This window comes from Dreissena polymorpha, chromosome 10, assembly GCF_020536995.1.
Source record: "Dreissena polymorpha isolate Duluth1 chromosome 10, UMN_Dpol_1.0, whole genome shotgun sequence".
In the NCBI taxonomy this organism is placed as follows: domain Eukaryota; kingdom Metazoa; phylum Mollusca; class Bivalvia; order Myida; family Dreissenidae; genus Dreissena; species Dreissena polymorpha.
This window is the reverse complement of record NC_068364.1, coordinates 87,898,179-87,917,945: the sequence shown is the minus strand read 5'-3', so window position 1 is coordinate 87,917,945 and position 19,767 is coordinate 87,898,179. Positions and strand designations below refer to the sequence as shown.

Below are 19,767 nucleotides of genomic sequence, written 5' to 3'. Positions count from 1 at the left end.
ATATTTGTTGGTACAGAAACCATTCACGCCCTAATAAGTTAGTTAGTTTATATATTTAGTATTATATATATTAACGATAATTAACATCCATTAAAATCCAAACGAAATTTACAACAAAAATAGCAACAACAATGAAAACATATATTGAACAATAAAGCTTACCAAAGCTTACCATCTACATCGCGCAAGGTTTTAACAAATAATAATACAGTCGAAACCCGATGGCTCGAACACGCCGGAACCGACAACAAAAGTTCGCGCTATCCGGGATTCGAGCCAACCGATTTATAGTATTCTTATGGTTACTAACATGAATCTGCTATAGATTTACATCTCCAGTTGAAGAGTATTTCATAATGCCTAAACTCCGTACTAATTTCGGCTGTTAAATTATTTAGCACTAAAAGTACAATATTAATTATTTTATTAATTGTTTAAAACAGCTACATATACAACCAACGAAATATCATGTAAAAACACATATTGTATAATCGCTTTTTATGTAGCACATTTACCAGTTTACGAAACAGCACTAAAAAACACGAATAAGTATTTTGCACACATCGCTAAACTATTAAACGGCATTACATGAATTTATGTATTTGCTTTCTTTACGAATGACAGGATTCCAAACTGAGTTTTGTTAAATAAGTTGTCGTCAAGATACAAAGTTTTTATTCCATTAATTCGACGATGTACATGGTATGATTCAGCCGTTCCAGACATATTAATACTGCATCTACAGAAGGCCAGATTTAATACAGGCTGTCATCTTTAAATCGAATCGATTAAAGATTGAGTCGATAACATGCAAATATGGCGTGGCTTTAATAAATCGCTCCTTATCGATTAACAACTTTATGCGACCAAGGCGAGTTCGACCAAATCGAACAAAATAACGTGTGAAAATTGTGACAGAGACTGTAAAAGCAGTCCGAGACATCCGATAATTCGACTCTCGCGCATTCGAGCCATCCGACAGAAATGTGTATGAAGATAGAGCCATAAAAAGCGTTGCTTCGGGGAGAGTTTGAGCCAACCGGAAAATAGAGCCAAGCGAATTTGAGCAAACGGGTTTCGACTATAGTAATGTAATTATAATTTTATTGTTTTAAATGCATCACAATAAACGTGTATTTAGCACAATAAATCATAAACAATAATATTATAAAGATAACGTAAACTCTTACCTGCATGATGTCGATTTTGTGATAAATACACTGGGCATTTTAAATTTATATTAAATAATAAAAAGAAAATGCCCATGTGCTAGATTGCTGGAGATTTACCCTTCATCAATTTCCTCGTCCTAAATCCTTCACTACATTGTCCTTTCACTCCAAAAACAAATCGTATACACTTCATGAATCATGTTTTTATGTAAACACCACATGATCCTTCACTTTTAGCTTAGATCTTGAACAAATGTTTTCAACGGTCTATTTCAGTCCTTATCCGCCCGTAACACGTTAAAATAATTCCATATTGCTTGTAATATTATTCCATGATTTGTAATAAATACTTTCCAATTAAATCCAATAAAACATATGTTATTGCCTTCTTTATTTCGAAAGAGGTTTGTTTAATATATTTCATGTTCCGTTTTCACATTTTTATCAATCCTTATAACTTGTATTCCTTTTAATCTCATTGAACACTTTCTCGTTCATTTCTTTAATTACTTTTTACACATGTTTTCCCATATCCGTCTTACTTCAAATCCTTTCTGATCCTATTGAAAAATGTCCCTCGTTAAATACCCACCACTCGCATTTAACATGTATTTATATTTTTTACAAACTTTTCAGAAAGTGCTAGTTTTTGTTAAATATTAGCTGACTCTTATAATTTGGATGGTGAGGGTGAAGATTATAAATAATACTGGTTCCCATTCGCAAATTGATTACTATGGTTGATTCCCTTTCCCCTGTGATTCAATTACAGTAATAGCTTAGTGGATTTTGGTCTTGTTGAAACGTGATTGAGTGAAAAATACTACTTAAATGCATGTTAGTCACATAAACCTGATTTATAGAATCGTTCTTGTTTGTATCTTAAATACGTTTGTTCATATTTATATTTGTGTAGTGAATGTTTTTTTCTGTTGTCTTTGGTATGGACCTTCAAACAAATGTGAACGAAAGACCTATCTTGTTCTATTAAGATTTTTCTAAGCAATAATGTGGAATACAGTTTGTTCAGTTCGGATAAAGCATTTGTATTTACATTAATAAACAAGATAATGCACGACAAGTCCCATCATAAACTTAACATTAACACATAAACGTGATAAACTTTTCATATTATGTAGGAATAAATATGATTTCTCATGTGAGTACCTAAATTACCTAAACAATAAACAGTGTTCAATATAAGTTACTTATGTTTCTGTTAAATAGCTTCTTCCATCATGAACATTTAAACATGTATTAATGTTATAAGAGCTTTTGATCATTTAAGTGCAAAAATATTCTAAAAAGAGTCAATGTTTTATTTCATTTTCCTTCATGGAAAGTTATACTTTAGAAAAATATCAATATAAATGTAAATCGTCACTCTGACATTTTAAAAACGCATGAACCCCTTTGTCCTTAAAACTGACAACAAAAAGAGTGTAGCTGATGTTTACTTAATTTCAATTCAAAATTCATCTGTATCTTTGGCTGATATCTAGCCATCGAGTAGTTAAAGAGTAATTCATTTTATATTATATTCTTTTTTAATGGTATTCCTTATAATTGCAATTTGATAAACTTTTATTTATATTTGTGTATTATGAAATAAATTTTTGGTGAAATGATCAAAATGGCATTGGTCGTTTGGACTCCAAAAGGTTTGCATTTATCTTTAGAAAGAAATTACCCAATCTTTAATAGTTTACCTGTCCTATATCATCTTTAAAGTCGATTGCTTCGTTCGCATAAATTATGAATAACGTATTGAATTTATTAAATCTGTGATGAATGTTCTTCTGATAAAATCAATAAAAAAAAGCACAAACATGCTGGGTTTAAACAGTATAGAAGCAGTATATAAACACATATATAAATATAAAGAGTTCAGTCGTGCAATCTAAACGCTACTCAATTCATATGCTTAGAATGCAATAAGATAACGCTACCAGATATGTTTTATTTTTATGTCGAAATACCCGGTGATTTAATATGTCAAAAGGTGTTTTCTTTTTTTAAGACATTGTTTTTGGGCATTATGTATCAAATGCGCCAAGTTTTTATTTTAATTGTGAATAATATTTTATCACTAAAATTATAACGAACTCTCAAACTGTATTTGATAAAGCATTTAACGTGTATTTTTAGCATAATCCCGTGTTTTCAAATAAGTACCTTCTCTTGATTTAACAGTAAAATTAGGTACTTCAATATATGTATTTGCACTGAAATGATACAATCGCTGCAATTAACATTTCAAATAAGATTGTTGACTAGGAATAAACGTTCACTGCTTACAAAATCGTTTATTTCGATCCCTCGCTGTAATAATTTTGTTAAAAAACGAATGACATAAATTCATGTTGTGACATAATGATAAATAATTATTAATAAGACTTCGTAAAAACAATTTTTTAAATAATGATATTGTAAAATATGCGTTTTCCATCAAGCCAAAACATGCGAGTGTTCTACTAAGAAATATCAGACGATTAAACGATTATACACGAGTACAAAAACATGTTTTCCCACGGACTAAATATGTATATATTCTGTAAAGATTATAAAAAATGGTCTGAGACTTTTATAAAATTATAATATCCGCTGCTAATCCAATGTTTTCTTTATGCTTATTTGGCAATATTTTTTTCGCAACAGAATACTGTTTAAGAAACGCAAACTGGTTAAAAAATGACTGTAATAAAGCGCAAAAGTAGTCATATTTGTAAGCACTACTCATATATATTTAATTCCGACCAAAGCATGAAAATAGAGTACTTTTAATTTAAATCTGAAAATATGAAAAAAAAAAGACTTTTGGAAATATTGTAACATTTAGCTTACATCAGACTATAATGATATTGTTATTGATACATTGAACGGATGCTAGACGATTTAAATACTCATGTTATCGAATTGTTACTACAAAGAAGCAGAATATCTTTGCAGAAATCATAATTTAAATAATTTATGTGACTTCATTCTGAACTTTGGCGTCCTATTACCGCAATTTAAAAACACACTGCAGTGAAATCACTAAAACGTAATAGATCCCAAGGAAATGAGCAGTTATTTAACGAGTATTCATTGTAGTATTGTAACATATTGGCAATTTGTGCACTGACAATAATATTTCGGAAGCCCGATTCGGATTTTGTAAAGGGCGTAAACCAGTTCTTATCTTACATTCTTTTGTTCAGAAGAAACTGAAAGAAACGATTAGGCTCCAAGCCATTTAGGTAGACATGATAAATCTTTGTATTATATTTAAAGAAACTTATAATGATGAAAACAAATTAGAACAGTTATTTAATATGTATACAAAATATTACACTGTGTTACCGTATGCTCTTCTTATTCTAAAATATTTCAACTACGATAATGGTTTACGTCAAGGGGAAGGGGTGTCACCTATTTAGTTTTCATTATTTGTTTACGGTTTAGAGCTGCATTTGCAGTGTTACACTACTGTAGGCTTAATATAGGATCAATGATTTAACATTGATTTTGTTTATGTAATAAAATTGCTATTGTTATATCTCAAACTCATGGAGAAATTCAGCGGCTTCTGATGTGCATGAGCTCTAACTGTAAATACAATAAAAGCGATAATAATGCTTTTCCGAACACGTTTGAATTATTTGCAAAAGATAAATGACCTATAATATCAAACGAAAAGTAAATAGTCGATCATTGTAACAATCTAGATACTATTTAAACTACACTTTGGACTTTTGTATAAACATTGAACATCTTAAAGGAAATTTTTTTTGCAAATGCGACGACTTTAATATTTTGCCAAAACATGTTGTCAACTATTCGATGCATTTTTAACGCCAGTACTTCACTATTCGTGTGAAGTTCCGGGTTATACCAAATAACAAAACTAGAACGAATTCACCTTGAATATTGTAAACTATAACCAAGAGTTAATGGCAATGTGTTTTCTGCTGCAGTTTATGATAAACTGGTTGATATCCACTTTATATCCACATATACTTCGAATAATTAAATGTTGAATTTAAAAAAAAGAAAGTTATAATACAACATTTAGGATTGTTCATTACGAGGCTCTTAAAAACTTTATTTATCAAAAGAGAAATAAGATAACAACTGTAAAACCTTTCCTAAATGCCTATCGGCTCGCGAACGTGTTTCAAATACCAGTATGTTAAACAAACAAACATTTCTTACTGAATTTAAATGAAGAGTTCTAGATTGGATTTTTAAATATAAGCGACATACACTTAAATGTCCGGTTTTGTTACGGTACACATAATGTAAAATATCGTGAATATAACATAAGATGTTTTCCCTAAAAGGCTCAGACTTTACGTCTATTGATTAAGAATGTCATTTCATCTAAACATAATTCAAACTGGTAGAGTCAGTAAAAACCGCATAATAAGAATAAATTGATATTGCATTTGTTGAAAGCCGTGTGACATAGACGATTAATACCATTTAAAGTTCATGAACATATATAATATCGTATTATTTCAAGCGACCATCAATATAAAAATTCCTAAACCTTAGGAGACTATCTACGAAAGAAGAAGACATTTAGTTTTCAATTAAAGAAGCTCTTTCAATCAGGTGGTCAATACTTAATTTTGTATAGAATACGAATACGATAAGGTGGATTGTTCTGATTTGCGGGTTCGCTTGATATATGTGTGTTCATGTGATTGTGTGTTTATGTTTATATATATAATCCTCGTAATTTATGTAATTTATGTAATTTTTGCAATAGATACGTGCTGTTTCTAACTATTATTAGTGGGATAATAATTCACATAGTTAGCGCAAGATACTCAATGTTCCATTTAGTTTATTTAAATATTAGCAGCACGAACGCCACACTATTCCATTAATATTCAGTACAATGCGATTTCTTTTCAAACTACTGTCTTGTATAAAATAATACAGTATAAACATTCAGTCTGTTCTATATCATTTCAAGTGACGATTTTGGCAAATTTCGCTTCGGGTACCGATTATTCTCAAGTTCCGTCGTAGAAATTGTGAAAACATGATTTCAAAGGCTTTAATTATCGGGTTAGTTTCCTAATAACACAAACCATGTCTAATCGTGAATGTTACGACAATATCGAGTTACAAATAATTGTTGATGAGAAAAATGGTTTATTTTTGAAGACTTATAGCCAGATTGAAAGGAAATAAAAGTTACTACTGAAATTAATTGATAATATAGTGTGGCGCGTAGCAAACATACTTAGACGTAACGCACACAACTGTTACTAAAAACGTTACGAGGAAAACCAACGCTAGGGTGATGTTATACTAACGTCTAACAAAAGTTGTGTTTTACGACGCGATTGGAAAATCTGAAGACGTTATTTAAACATTAATGGCACAATTTTAGTTCGGCAATCTTAAAAGAGATATCACTTATGTGACCTGTGTGTGCTTAGTTGTAAATTGATAATACATTTATCTTGAGTTGGAATTAATTTAGGAGTTCGAACAAGATGATACTTGGTATAACCTAAAATGTGGAAAATTTTATTTAGACTCCCCCTCCTAATACCGGGATTGAAAAAGTCTTTGCAGAAATTATTTGGTAGAAGTTAATGGTCTGTTTGCAAATTCCAGGAACGTGTCAACAATAAATACGTCGCAACATTTTGTTTAAGACTAATGATGATCTGTATGCAGTATGCTTAATAAAAATTAAAACGAATCAACGCAACGATAATTTGACTGTTAGTGTATAGAATGCATGTAAACTTTGCAATGTTTGTTTGTATATACTTATGGAAGGCATTTTACGCGAGTAGAACATTTTATAAGACAACTTATGTGTCAATGGCTACAATACTTGGGTAAAATTATTAAATTGCTAGATATGAATGAAGTGGTTAACTAAATACGTTGGTTCATACATATAATCAAGATAATTTTTCCAAAACGTAAAGAAACGTATAAAAAAATACAGATGGGACATTGTATTATATTTTTGCGCGTTAAAGAACCGATAAAAACATTATGCATATTAAAAGCATGTTTTAATACCAACTAAATGCTTTAAGAAAAATTGTAATGTTAGAACAATTTACAATAATAAAGGAGAAAATCGCAAATCCGTCAAATATTTTATGGCGTATACCATTTTATTGGGCCAAATTTCAAGCGAATTTAGATCACTTTCCAAGCAATTATATTGTGGTTTTCGTTTTTAATTTTGAAACCATTACAGCTTTTCAAATCCGAATTATTTAGTGAATTCCCTATAATTCCAAAATACCTGTTGGCGTCAACTTGATGAAACGCTTCATGACAATGACGCTTGAGTATTATCTTATAAACCTCTTTGTAAAAGAATCAGGACTAAGGATGTATTTTTGAATAAAAAAACAACCCAAACAACTTTTATAAGATTGATATCTAACTTAAAACTTCTAATCTCGAATAAAAGTATGTATTTGTATATGGTCTGTATTATTTGCGCTCATGAAAATAACGCGCTACCAGTTACAGAATGTTGCATATTTGAACATTTTTTTCCATTTAAAACATAAGCAACATTTACTTGGACCGTCAAAGTATCAAGTTGTGCAGTCGATGCGTTCTTTCTGACTTGGAATTATAGATTTTTATTCTGTTTAGTGTTGTCAAAAATATTTAAAATAAGAATAATATCATGTAAGTTTAAGTTTAATTAAAGGTTACAAAATAGTAGACGGTAGTTCAAGTAATAAATAGGTCTTTCAATATTTCAATGCAACAAAAAACTAAAAAAGTACACCGGAAAAATATGGAGGTGGCGTAGATTGCGTGCGAAGCAGAACAATTATTACTTTGGACGCAGCTTTAACATGTACATTATCAAATAGCCCTGATGATTTTTCGGAAAAAATGTAGATTATCAAAATTTGTATTTTCCTTTGTCGTTAATTTTTAAGAAATTATTTTTTAAGTTTTTTATGACAAGAAATTGGTATTTTTCTAGTTTTCCTCGGGAGAAAAAACAACCCTTACGTGTTTTTATTTAATTTGTTCCACGTATTACACGTCATTTGCTATAAGGAATGCATTAATTAGACATTTACATGTAAGTATACACATATACCATATAAATCTCGATTTATAAATATTTAGGTTCTTAAGAGTGTAGGTAGGACTAAAACGGTTATGGAAAGAATGTGGCGCAAAGGTTTATGGTTAGCACATTGGAATGTTCGAAACTTCTTCATGCTTATACATATTTCAAAACTAAGAAAACGAGATAAAACACTCATCTTGAATGACAATATTTTTTTCACATGACAACAAAAGGTCGCTTTTGTGGTAATACAGGACCAGTTTAGAAGATATGATAGTAAATATATAGCGATAGCTTAAATACATTGTGTAAGTCGCTATTGTGAATGGTCGTTAGGTTTTTGCATTTTTTTACATGCACATTTCGAGCAATTTTAGAAACTTAAAGGAGAGCACGAAACATAATAGAATCCCACAGCCGCAATATGTGAAAACTCATGTCGACGTCTCGAATTTCGTTTCTGATGTAAATTTATTTATTGGGATTGTTTTCGTTAAGTAATTTAGCTTTCAAAAATAAGTAAATATTCATTTAAAAAATTAACATTTTTTTACATTTAAATGTTATTGCTGAAATAGTTGCAAAAACAGAATATTAAATCGCCTTTTTATCAGTAATGTTTCAAACTGTAATCGGTTATTTTGATGTTTTAAGTGTTTAAACATTTTTTTTAAAGAAAACGCGTTTCACTAAGGGAAATATTTGAAGGGATTTGATCTCATCCTTAAATGTAGTAATTTTACCATAGTATATGCTTATATTAAACGTCGCTTTATAAGTTAAGTCGAAGTTATTTTTATTTTTATTTTTAACCAAACAAAGATGTACGCGGTTTTATTAATCTCAATATTTAACAAATAAACCATATGCATATATCGTGCATTTCAATTTATCTTACAAATGCACGTGAACAGTTAAATACGTGTCGCATTTAATATATTATACCCAATAAACTAAGTCATTTGAATTAAACCACATGAACGTGCAATCATTTATCCATTACTTCAAATGAGATATATAAATTGTATATTGAATACATCTGCTATTTACTTGACTTTCACGTTTTTATAAAATTATTTTAATGACAAAAAAAGAATATTTCATTAAATGTTTTTTGAATTTAAAATGATAATGTTTGTCCTGAATAGAATAATATATGTTCATGCTCATTTGTTAATAAAATACAATTTTTTTATAAAATACACATGCTATGTTTTTGAGTTTCTCGTTTCTAAATTATTATTTTAATGACAACAAAATAATATTTTGCTCATTGTTTTTTTAATTAAAAATGAAATAGTATATTTTCATGCTCATTTGTTAATAAAATACTATTACTTAAACTCCCAGTTGAAGTTGATTTTGTTTTCCAAATTTAAAAAACTTAATTATTGAAAATATTTAACGTATACTTTTAAATGAAATACACCTGCATTTTTTTACTTTCACGATTTTGTTTTATAAGTTTAATGACAGAAAAATAATATTTCGTTCATTGTTTTTTTTAATTTAAAATGATATTGTTTGCCCGAATGAAATATATTACGTCATACTCATTTGTTAATACCATGAAAATCCTTAAACTCACAATTGGTAGTTGGTTCTGTATTCAAAATTTTAGAAACTAAATTATTGAAAATATTCAACGTTACATCCAAGTTAAATCCGGGTTTTTCTTCAACATTACAATTTTAGCTCCTTTTTGCACATCGAATGGTAACGCGAAGTTAAATCCAGTTAGTTCTCCAATATTATAATTTAAGAATCAAGAATAATTATAATTAAGAATAGTAAACGGTATTTCAAGTAATAAATAGGTTTTTCAATATTTCAATGCAACAAAAAACTAAAAAAGTTCACCGGAAAAATATGTAGGTGGCGTCGATTGCGTGCGAAGCAGAACAATTATTTCTTTGGACGTCAGCTTTAACATGTACATTATCGAATACCCCAAAGGATATATCGGAGAAAATGTATATTATCAAACTTTGTATTTTCCTTATGTCGTTAATTTTTAAGAAATTATTTTTTAAGTTTTTTATGAAAGAAATTGGTATTTTTCTAGTTTTCGTCGAGAGAAATAACAACCCTTACGTGTTTTTATTTATTTTTTTCCACGTATTACGTGTCATTTGCTATCAGGAATGCATTTATTAGACATTTACATGTAAGTATACACATATACCATATAAATCTCGATTTATAAATATTTAGGTTCTTAAGAGTTTAGGTAGGACTAAAATGGTTATGGAAAGAACATGGCGCAAAGGTTTATGGTTGGCACATTGGAATGTTCGAAACTTCTTCATGCTTATACATATTTCAAAACTTAGAAAACGCGATAAAACACTCATCTTGAATGACAATATTTTTTTCAGATGACAACAAAAGGTCGCTTGTGTGGTAATACAGGACCAGTTTAGAAGATAAAATAATATATAGTTAGCGATAGCTTAAATAAGTCGCTATTGTGGATGGTCGTTAATTTTTTGCATTTTTTTACATGCACATTTCGACCGATTTAAGAACCTCAAAGGAAAGCACGTAACATAAAAGAATCCCACAGCCGCAGTATGTGAAAACTCATGTCGACGTCTCCAGTTTCGTTTCTGATGTTAACTTATTTAATGAGATTGTTTCCGTTAAGTAATTTAGCTTTCAAAAATAAGTAGATCTAAATATTCATTAAAAAAAATAACATTTTTTTTTAATTGAAATGTTATTTCTGAAATAGTTGCAAAAACAGAAATTAAATCGCCTTTTTATCAGTAATGTTTCAAACTGTAATCGGTTATTTTGATGTTTTAAGTGTTTAAACATTTTTTTTAAAGAAAACGCGTTTCACTAAGCGAAATATTTGAAGGGATTTGATCTTATCCTTAAATGTAGTAATTTTACCATAGTATATGCTTATATTAAACGTCGCTTTATAAGTTAAGTCGAAGTTATTTTTATTTTTATTTTTAACCAAACAAAGATGTACGCGGTTTTATTAACCTCAATATTTAACAAATAAACCGTATGCATATATCGAGCATTTCAATTTATCTTACAAATGCACGTGAACAGTTAAATACGTGTCGCATTTAATATAGTATACCCAATAAACTAAGTCAGTTGAATAAACCACATGAACGTGCAATCATTTATCCATTACTTCAAGTGAGGAATATAAATTTTATATTAAATACATCTGCTATTTACTTGACTTTCACGTTTTTATAAAATTATTTAAATGACAAAAAAAGAATATTTCATTAAATGTTTTTTGAATTTAAAATGATAATGTTTGTCCTGAATAGAATAATATACGTTCATGCTCATTTGTTAATAAATACAATTTTTTAATAAAATACAAATGCTATGTATTTGAGTTTCACGTTTCTAAATTATTATTTTAATGGCAACAAAATAATATTTCGTTGATTTTTTTTGTAATTAAAAATGAAATAGTATTCTTTCATGCTCATTTGTTAATAAAATACTATTATTCAAACTCCCAGTTGAAGTTTATTCTGTTTTCCAAATTTTAAAAACTTAATTATTGAAAATATTTAGCATATGTATGAAATACACCTGCATTTTTTTACTTTCACGATTTTGTTTTTATTATTTTAATGACAGAAAAATAATATTTCGTTTATTGTTTTTTTTTTAATTTAAAATGATATTGTTTGCCCGGATGAAATATTTTACGTTGAAACTCATTTGTTAATACCATGAAAATCCTTAAACTCACAATTGGTAGTTGATTCTGTATTCCAAATTTTAGAAACTAAATTATTGAAAATATTCAACGTAACATCCAAGTTAAATCCGGGTTTTTCTCCAACATTACAAGTTTAGCTCCTTTTTGCACATCGAATGATAACGCGGAGTTTAATCCAGTTAGTTCTCCAATATTATAATTTAAGCTCCGTTTTGCACATCTTGTCGAGTGTTAATCCGAGCAGCAAGTGACGAGGTAAAGAATTGACTGCGGTTATATCATAGTTCAATATTACTCTCCGAGGTTCAGTTTGCCAATTTCTCGACGGTTTAACCATTCAGCGAGGGCTTCTGAAATGTTCAGGACCGCTGACGAATTTCACGAACTCTTTGACCAATCAAAAAGAAACACGACGTACATCAAATGAAACCAATGTTCTCATTGGTCGGTACGACGTATTTGGAACGATCAATCGAGGTAAGATGAACGCCTTTTACCTAAAAGAGGAGGTTTGTTTAAATATTGTTTTCGAAACGTAAATTGTGTTGTTTCTTCCTAGTAACAGTTGCACGTGATTTCCGGTACTGACCATTTCTATAAATGTCCAGCAGAATTATGCTTCAAACGCAGTTCGTGTCAGCAACGAAAGGATTTACTTGAAAACCAGAAATGAAAGGATTTATTGGAATACTCGCTGTGGTTTACCTGTTCCATCATGCAGGTACATAGATATTATAATATTTAAGAAAAAATATATTAGTTTTAAAATTCGGAACACGTACGTCTACTTGAGAAAATTTAACGGTATATACATTTACACAGCATAAAGCAACTAATAAAAAAATATAAACTATTAATAAAATGAAACAGTTTAATAATAAATATATTGATAAAAAATTGTTATTACAGATAATTAAATACTGCACACACATCAACATGTAATTTAACTGCCTATAAACAGGACTGTTATAAAGCGAGCAGAATTAAAATCTTGGAGTAGATGCCATATTTTTGAGATGGTATTAGGTCTTAATAATTGCATACAGTCGAGTCCTCATGAGCGCAAATTCCCAAATAGCGGAAGAAAATAAAGGTTAATGATAAATCTTTCCCTCACAGTTTTGTTATATTTAAATATGATGATTTAAGCCTGATATCTAAGCTTTTAAACTTGTTCACGGATCATATAAAAGTTTACTATCAATGATCTGTATCCCTTGACCCGTGAATTGCAGATTCCAGCATTTAATTGTAAACCGCGATATGCGCGTGTCTCACTGGCGTTCTAGACGACATCGTTAAAATTATAGAAAAGTGTACAACTTATTAAACTTTACAAATTTGGTCTGTAATACTGTTATTATTAATTGCAATATAATTATTTTTATAATTTTTGTTATAATAATAATATTGATAATGATAATGATAATGATAATAATAATAATACTACTACTACTACTACTACTAATAATAATAATAATAATAATAATAATAATAATAATAATAATAATAATAACAATACTACTACTACTAATAATAATAATTATAATAAATAATAATAATATTTATTTTTATTATTATTATAATTTTTAAGTAGTAGAAGTACTATTAGAAGTAGTATCAGAAGCAGAATAGCAGTGTTGATAGTATGGCCATCAATAACATTACGAACGTTTCCTATTTCGAACCGACCCAACAAACTAACCGCGACCCGATTTGTTTTTGCTTAAGGGGGAATTATGTATTCTTATTAGATAAAGAGATTAAAAAAAAGACACGTTTACAAAGCTCCACTTTTGTGGTTCTCGAATCGTGGTTACCGCACAGTTATGTTTACATACGCAGTGTAAACTGACGTGTAGTCTTCGTTTTGTACAATTTACATTTTTTTATTTAAGTAACGGCAAAGTAAAAAATAATATTTGTGAACGATTGTTAAATTGTAAAAAAACATCAATCATCAAATGTTTATTCTAAGTTTATTACACAATAGCAGTTAACTGTCAAAGGATTCTTAATTGTTGGAAGCTTTGAAAAGAAAGTCTCAAATGATGTATAAAAGGATTTTCTTGTTCAAAAGATTAACGGACGTTTATTCATATTACTTATAAGGAAAAGATGTAAGATGGGACGCAAGAATAGAAGACAAAGAAAGTGGTGATTATAATGAGCAAATGTGATAATACAACACGGAATCTGTAAAGGAAGTGATTTCAATAAATTAAATACGTAAGAGAAAAAACAACAACTGAAATGCGATAATTCTATTGAAAAACGGATTTAAGTGTCTGATATGGAATTTATATTGCCCGTTTTGCAATAAACCCGTTCCTCAATAAACCATTAACCCATTTACTAATTGATTTATTTTTTATTGGAAACTGTGAAGGGAAAGTTTCAAATGTCGCATTTACGGATTTCCGTTTTCAAAAGGTTATGACTGTATTGTAAAATTTTCCAAAATAATAGGATACATACAAGTTATTAATTTCAAGAGAAAATACGATAAAACAACACAATATGTACTAAGAATATTTTTTCAACAAATGTTATGAAATTATGAAGAAAATAATGCAACCATTTTATTCTAAAACGGATTGCAGTGTAATTACAATGTGAGTTTGTTTAATAAACGCGTTTTGCAATAAATCATCATTAATATACTAACGGATATATAAAGGAAGTTTCAAATGGCGTCTATAAGGAGACTTTTTTAATACGCAAGAAGAGTGAATTTCGACCAAAATGAAAATGGAAATAACAAATATCGAATCAAAAGTGTAAATATATAAAAACAACACAAAATGTTTAAAGAAAACGATACGAATTAGTTTCGGGCTTAATAGAGGAAAAACATAGAAATTAAATAATTTTATTGCAAACCGCATTGGCGGTTCTTAATGCAATGAGATTTTTTTTTGTAACAACCCATTCGTTTTGCAATAAATGCGATAGCACTTAAAATCATTACACATGCCTTGTTTAATTTAAACGGATTTGATAAATTAAAAGAAAGTATTAAATGTCAATCTTTTAATCGGTATTCGGAACGCCTTAATGTTTGTTTCTTCCATGTTAATTGATTTAACGATACAAACATTATAGCCTATCAGTTTTCTGTTAGTTGAAAGCCTACAAACCTCGTCAAGGTCAAACTCCACTGGCGGCTTTTTTCTTTTTAAATATTTTTTAAAATGTATTTATGTATTTCTTTTAAGTAAGTTTGCCAAAATTAAAAAAACAACAACACATAATTATATCTATATTTTTAGATTCTTTCTTTCGTGGGTTGAGGCAATGACATTCATACATTTATAAATATCTCCTTACTGCTCTCTGATAGGTTTAGGTCTGTAACAGTTCATATCTAAAACTCATCGATATTTAGATTCTCCATTTAACAATCGTGAATTTCAAAACATCAAATTTCTTCCATTTTAAAAGAACTCCATGCGCTATACCATCTGCCACCTGCATCGCGTACATGGCGCCTCAAACAGAAATAATAAAATGCATAATAGACACTTAAAATAGGTGGCAGATTAAGACTCTCACAAACCTCATATAAAATACTGGGTATCCGTTCTTCCTGACAACTCACTCTTTCAAATGAGTTGGCTAACCCTTTGCAGAATGTACCTCATAAGAGCGTATTTTGATATGGTAAAGTGTCAGGTAATCTGTATTATGTTTTAGAATACAAGCTCATGACTAGTCAGTTTACATGTATAAACGTTGATGCATGCCGAATACCGATCAAAAGATTGCCATTTGATACTTTCTTATTTATATTTCCAATACACTAGAATTAATTAATGTATATGTAATGAGTTTATCGCAAACGGGTTGTTATACACATTTCACATTCAATAAGACACTACCACCCGTTTTTCAATTAAATTATTGCATTTCTGGGTTTACTTCACTAAATTCTTATATTGGTTGAAATCAATTTATATTAACATTCTGCGTTTTTTTCATAACTAATCTTGAAGTTGATCACTTTAATTCTACTTATTTATTTTTTTGGTCGGAACGTTTACTTATTTCTTATTTGGAAAAATTAAATCCTTAAATACGATATTCGGGATTTCGTTTTTACAGTTTCCAAGAAATTGTAATCAATATACGTGTGTCATGCGTTTATTTCAAAACGGTTTATTGCAAAACGGGTTGTATAAAAATGTCTCATTGCAATAATGCACTGCAACACGTTTTTTTTTCAATAAAATTATTGCATACCTGCGATTTCTTAATCTTAATCAAGTCCGAAATGGTACAAACCATTCTTTATATACATTGTGTATGTTGAAATCATTCTTTATATACATTGTGCATCGCTTTTTCACATTTACTCATAAAATTATTGTATCACATTTACTGAGGAAATTGATGACCTTTTTGTAGTCGAATCTTACGCATCTGTCTTATTTTGAAAAACAATCTTTACAGACGACGTTTGAGACTATTTTTCAAAATGTCTAATCGTTTGCAATCCATGTTTACATATGTGATGAGTTTATTGCAAAGGGGTTGATTTAAAAATATATAATAATATATATGCTATAAGACACGACAACTCGGTATGCATGAGCAGTATTGCATTTCTATGTTTCTTCACTTTAAAATGAAATTGGACGAAATTACTTTCAATACACATTTAAAGTTGTTTCATTACATTTACTCATGAAATTTATCGCGTTTAATGTCTTTTATTTTTTTGTGTTGAATCTTACACATCTGTCTTATTTTGAACAATACAATCCTTATACGCGACTTTTTAGACTTTCTTATCAAAGTGTTCAATCAATTAGAATCAATTAGTACACGTGTAAGGCGTTTATTGCAAAACAGCTTGTTCTTAAAAATGTCACATGGCAATGAAACACTGCAGCCCGATTGGCTCCATGTAGATAATTACTGCATTTCCTCACCTAAGTCCGAAATTGAATGAAATCGTTTTCTGCATTCTTTATTTTTCTGTCACATTTACTCATGACATTAACCACTTCCTGTTTAATTTTGTTCGAAACATTCACTTATATCTTATTAAAACAAAGGCCGTAAACAAGACATTTGAATCTTTTCACTGGGTCCAATAAACTCGATTCAATAAGTATATTGGTGAATATTTTATTTCAGAGCCGATTTATTGTAAAACGGTTTTTAAAAAAGATACATTGTAATAAGTAACATATTTTTCAATAAAATAATTTCACTTATGGGCTATATTCTCTTTAGTACGAAATAAGTTGAAATCAGTCTCTGTACACATTCTGTGTTGTTTTATCATAATAAATCTCGAAATTCGTCACCTCCCATGTCTTAAAGTTTTTAGTAACAAATCACAGTTTTTTATCCTCTTTAAAATATTATCATTTAGATGTGTAACTTCCTCTTTAACGTTTCCAATCCGTTTTAATAAATTAATACATGGATGATGTTTGATTGCATAATGGATTTATTGCAAAACGGGTTGTTATAAAAATGACTCATTGCAATCAGACACTCCGACCTATTTTGCAATAAAATTAATGTACAATGAATTTATTGCGAAACGGGCATATTTAATAACCTTAAATCAAAGCTCGTGACAATATACATTTCTTCGCGAAAAATGAGAATAGATAGGTCGCACAAAACTTAATATTTTAGCGTTAAATTTTAACCAAATACGTGCAATTTTCAAATTTTAACAAAGCATGATGTATAACATGCAGACATATTCCGATTATTTTTTGTGTCGCATTTTATTTACCGCGTCGAATGATATTTTTCAGGAAGCACATTTTAACTACTTTCCGTGAAGAAAATAAGAAAATAAAATAGACTAAAGCAGAATAGGATTTTCGATTAATTGGTCAGTAAACAAAACCAGGCTATAACATTACTGCACTTAAAATCAGTAAAATCATTCGTTTGCAAATATATACCATTCATACATTTCTGACTAGTTATTTATTCTTCTTCAAAGAATATTAAACGTTTTTGTTACAAAACAAATGGAAGATACTTGTTAAAGAATAATTAGTTACATTAAATAAAAGCTCATTAGAATATTCAAATCATCGCGAAAAATGAGAGTAGATTGGTCACGACTATTAATACTTATGCAATAAATTGTTATCAGACACGTGTACTTTGCACCTTTTATAAAGAATAATGTAAGCAAAATATTTACGTTACATTATGTTTCAGTTAATTTAAATTATGCAAATTAATAAAGTGAATACAATGGAATGTAGAAATCATGATTGCACACACAGTGTTAAATTTACGAATGTTATCAAAACCTTATGCCAAAATAAAGACTCGGCATGAAAAAGATTGATCGGGTTTTGTCAAACCTAAGTGTGTTAACGCCGAATAAATCGCTGTCACATATGTTATTCACCTGACTATGCTGAACCTAGAGCTGAGTCTGCGAAAATGGCCATATATGATAACCGCATTATTAAACTAATGTTGTATAAAGCCACAGCAAATTGATGATTTGTTCTACGGATTTTTGCTTCCCAAAAATGGAGCGAGCAAGCGAAATAAAAATAAATATATTTTTATTCTATTCTTTGTTAAATAAAAGGCGAGCGAAAAGCGAAAAATAAAATATATATATATATTGGCTATGTACATTGATACATTTTGCCAAATAAATGCATGATATCTGCAAAATACCAGTACAAGATCGTTTAGAAGTAATAATTGAGTTTAAGTCCTTATCAAATGTTTGTAAAAATAAACAAAAAAGTCTCTAAAAGCTGATCTGCTTACTTACACCAGGCACGAGCCTTGGCTAGTGCTTTTTCGTTTTCGTGCCGAGCATGATAAACCTGATCTATAATCAACACTAACATATTATTCTATTTATCCCACTTTTTATTCAGTAAACTTATTTTTTTTAAACAAAATTAGTTTTCATGAGTGTTTGTCGTACTTTGATAATGACTGTAGTGCAACCAAGGTCAGTGTATTACTCCGCGTTCCAAAAATAACCGCTGATCAAATAATCATTTTTTTTTAAATCAGAATATCGTTCTGTAGCAAAGAATCGAGCGTAATTAATTACGATTTTAATCAAATTGAATTGCAAATCTTAAAGTTTTATAATATCAATATGACATTAAGTTGTTATATACAAGGGACTACATTTGTTTACAACGTCGCCTAACACCACACACAATTCACTTTCGATTACAAACTATCAAGTCGATCACGAGGTGCACAATATTTGCTTCTTTGTTATAATATGTGGTTATTTCGTGACGAAATAACAAAGATAACTTGGATTTAAGCTAATTATATACATTAGCATTTTGAATGTGGAAAGTGGCACCAAAGAATTGTGAGGCAAAGTTGTTTGAACTAGAGAAAGACATTTGCTGATGAAGTGACTGGGTGGGGCGAACATTAAGATCAACTTGTTCGACGGTAGACAGTGGTTGTCTAGGCTGCATTTCGGCCATGGTTTCAGTGCATGAAGGTGAACAAGAGGAAGCTGTTGGATTGTTACATTTACTGGACTGAGAAAGAATGTTTGAACACTTTTGCTGCTGTTCAACAGATATGTTGGAATAATTGGTTATGGACTGGACATTTTTGTGCCCTGTTATGGCAATGGTTTCAGTGGGTGGAATATTTGCATTTCGAAGTTTTTTGGACCAGGAATTTGCGAACTGAGTGGTTCGTTATTCTCTTGTGATCAGAAAAGCCGGCGTCTTTTGTCATGGCCTACAGCATCTGACCTAGCTTGTTGACACCCAATTGTTGACGCAAGAACCACTGGGATGCAGTGTCATGTGTGCGTATTGACAGGTAGAAAG

The 19,767-nt window shown here is 29.7% G+C and overlaps 2 protein-coding genes across 2 annotated transcripts in view; one reads left to right on the top strand and one right to left on the bottom strand.

Annotated features, from left to right (window-relative positions):
• The window catches only part of LOC127849311 (uncharacterized), a 209,247-nt gene that overhangs the window by 92,718 nt on the left and 96,762 nt on the right, over positions 1-19,767 (bottom strand). The window lies entirely within an intron of this gene.
• Positions 12,564-19,767, top strand: part of LOC127847784 (mucin-5AC-like) — a 49,490-nt gene continuing 42,286 nt past the window's right edge. The window contains exon 1 of the mRNA XM_052379926.1: positions 12,564-12,668. Within this exon, the coding sequence (XP_052235886.1) occupies positions 12,617-12,668 (52 nt within the window). The 5' untranslated portion in view covers positions 12,564-12,616. The remainder of the gene's footprint in view (positions 12,669-19,767) is intronic.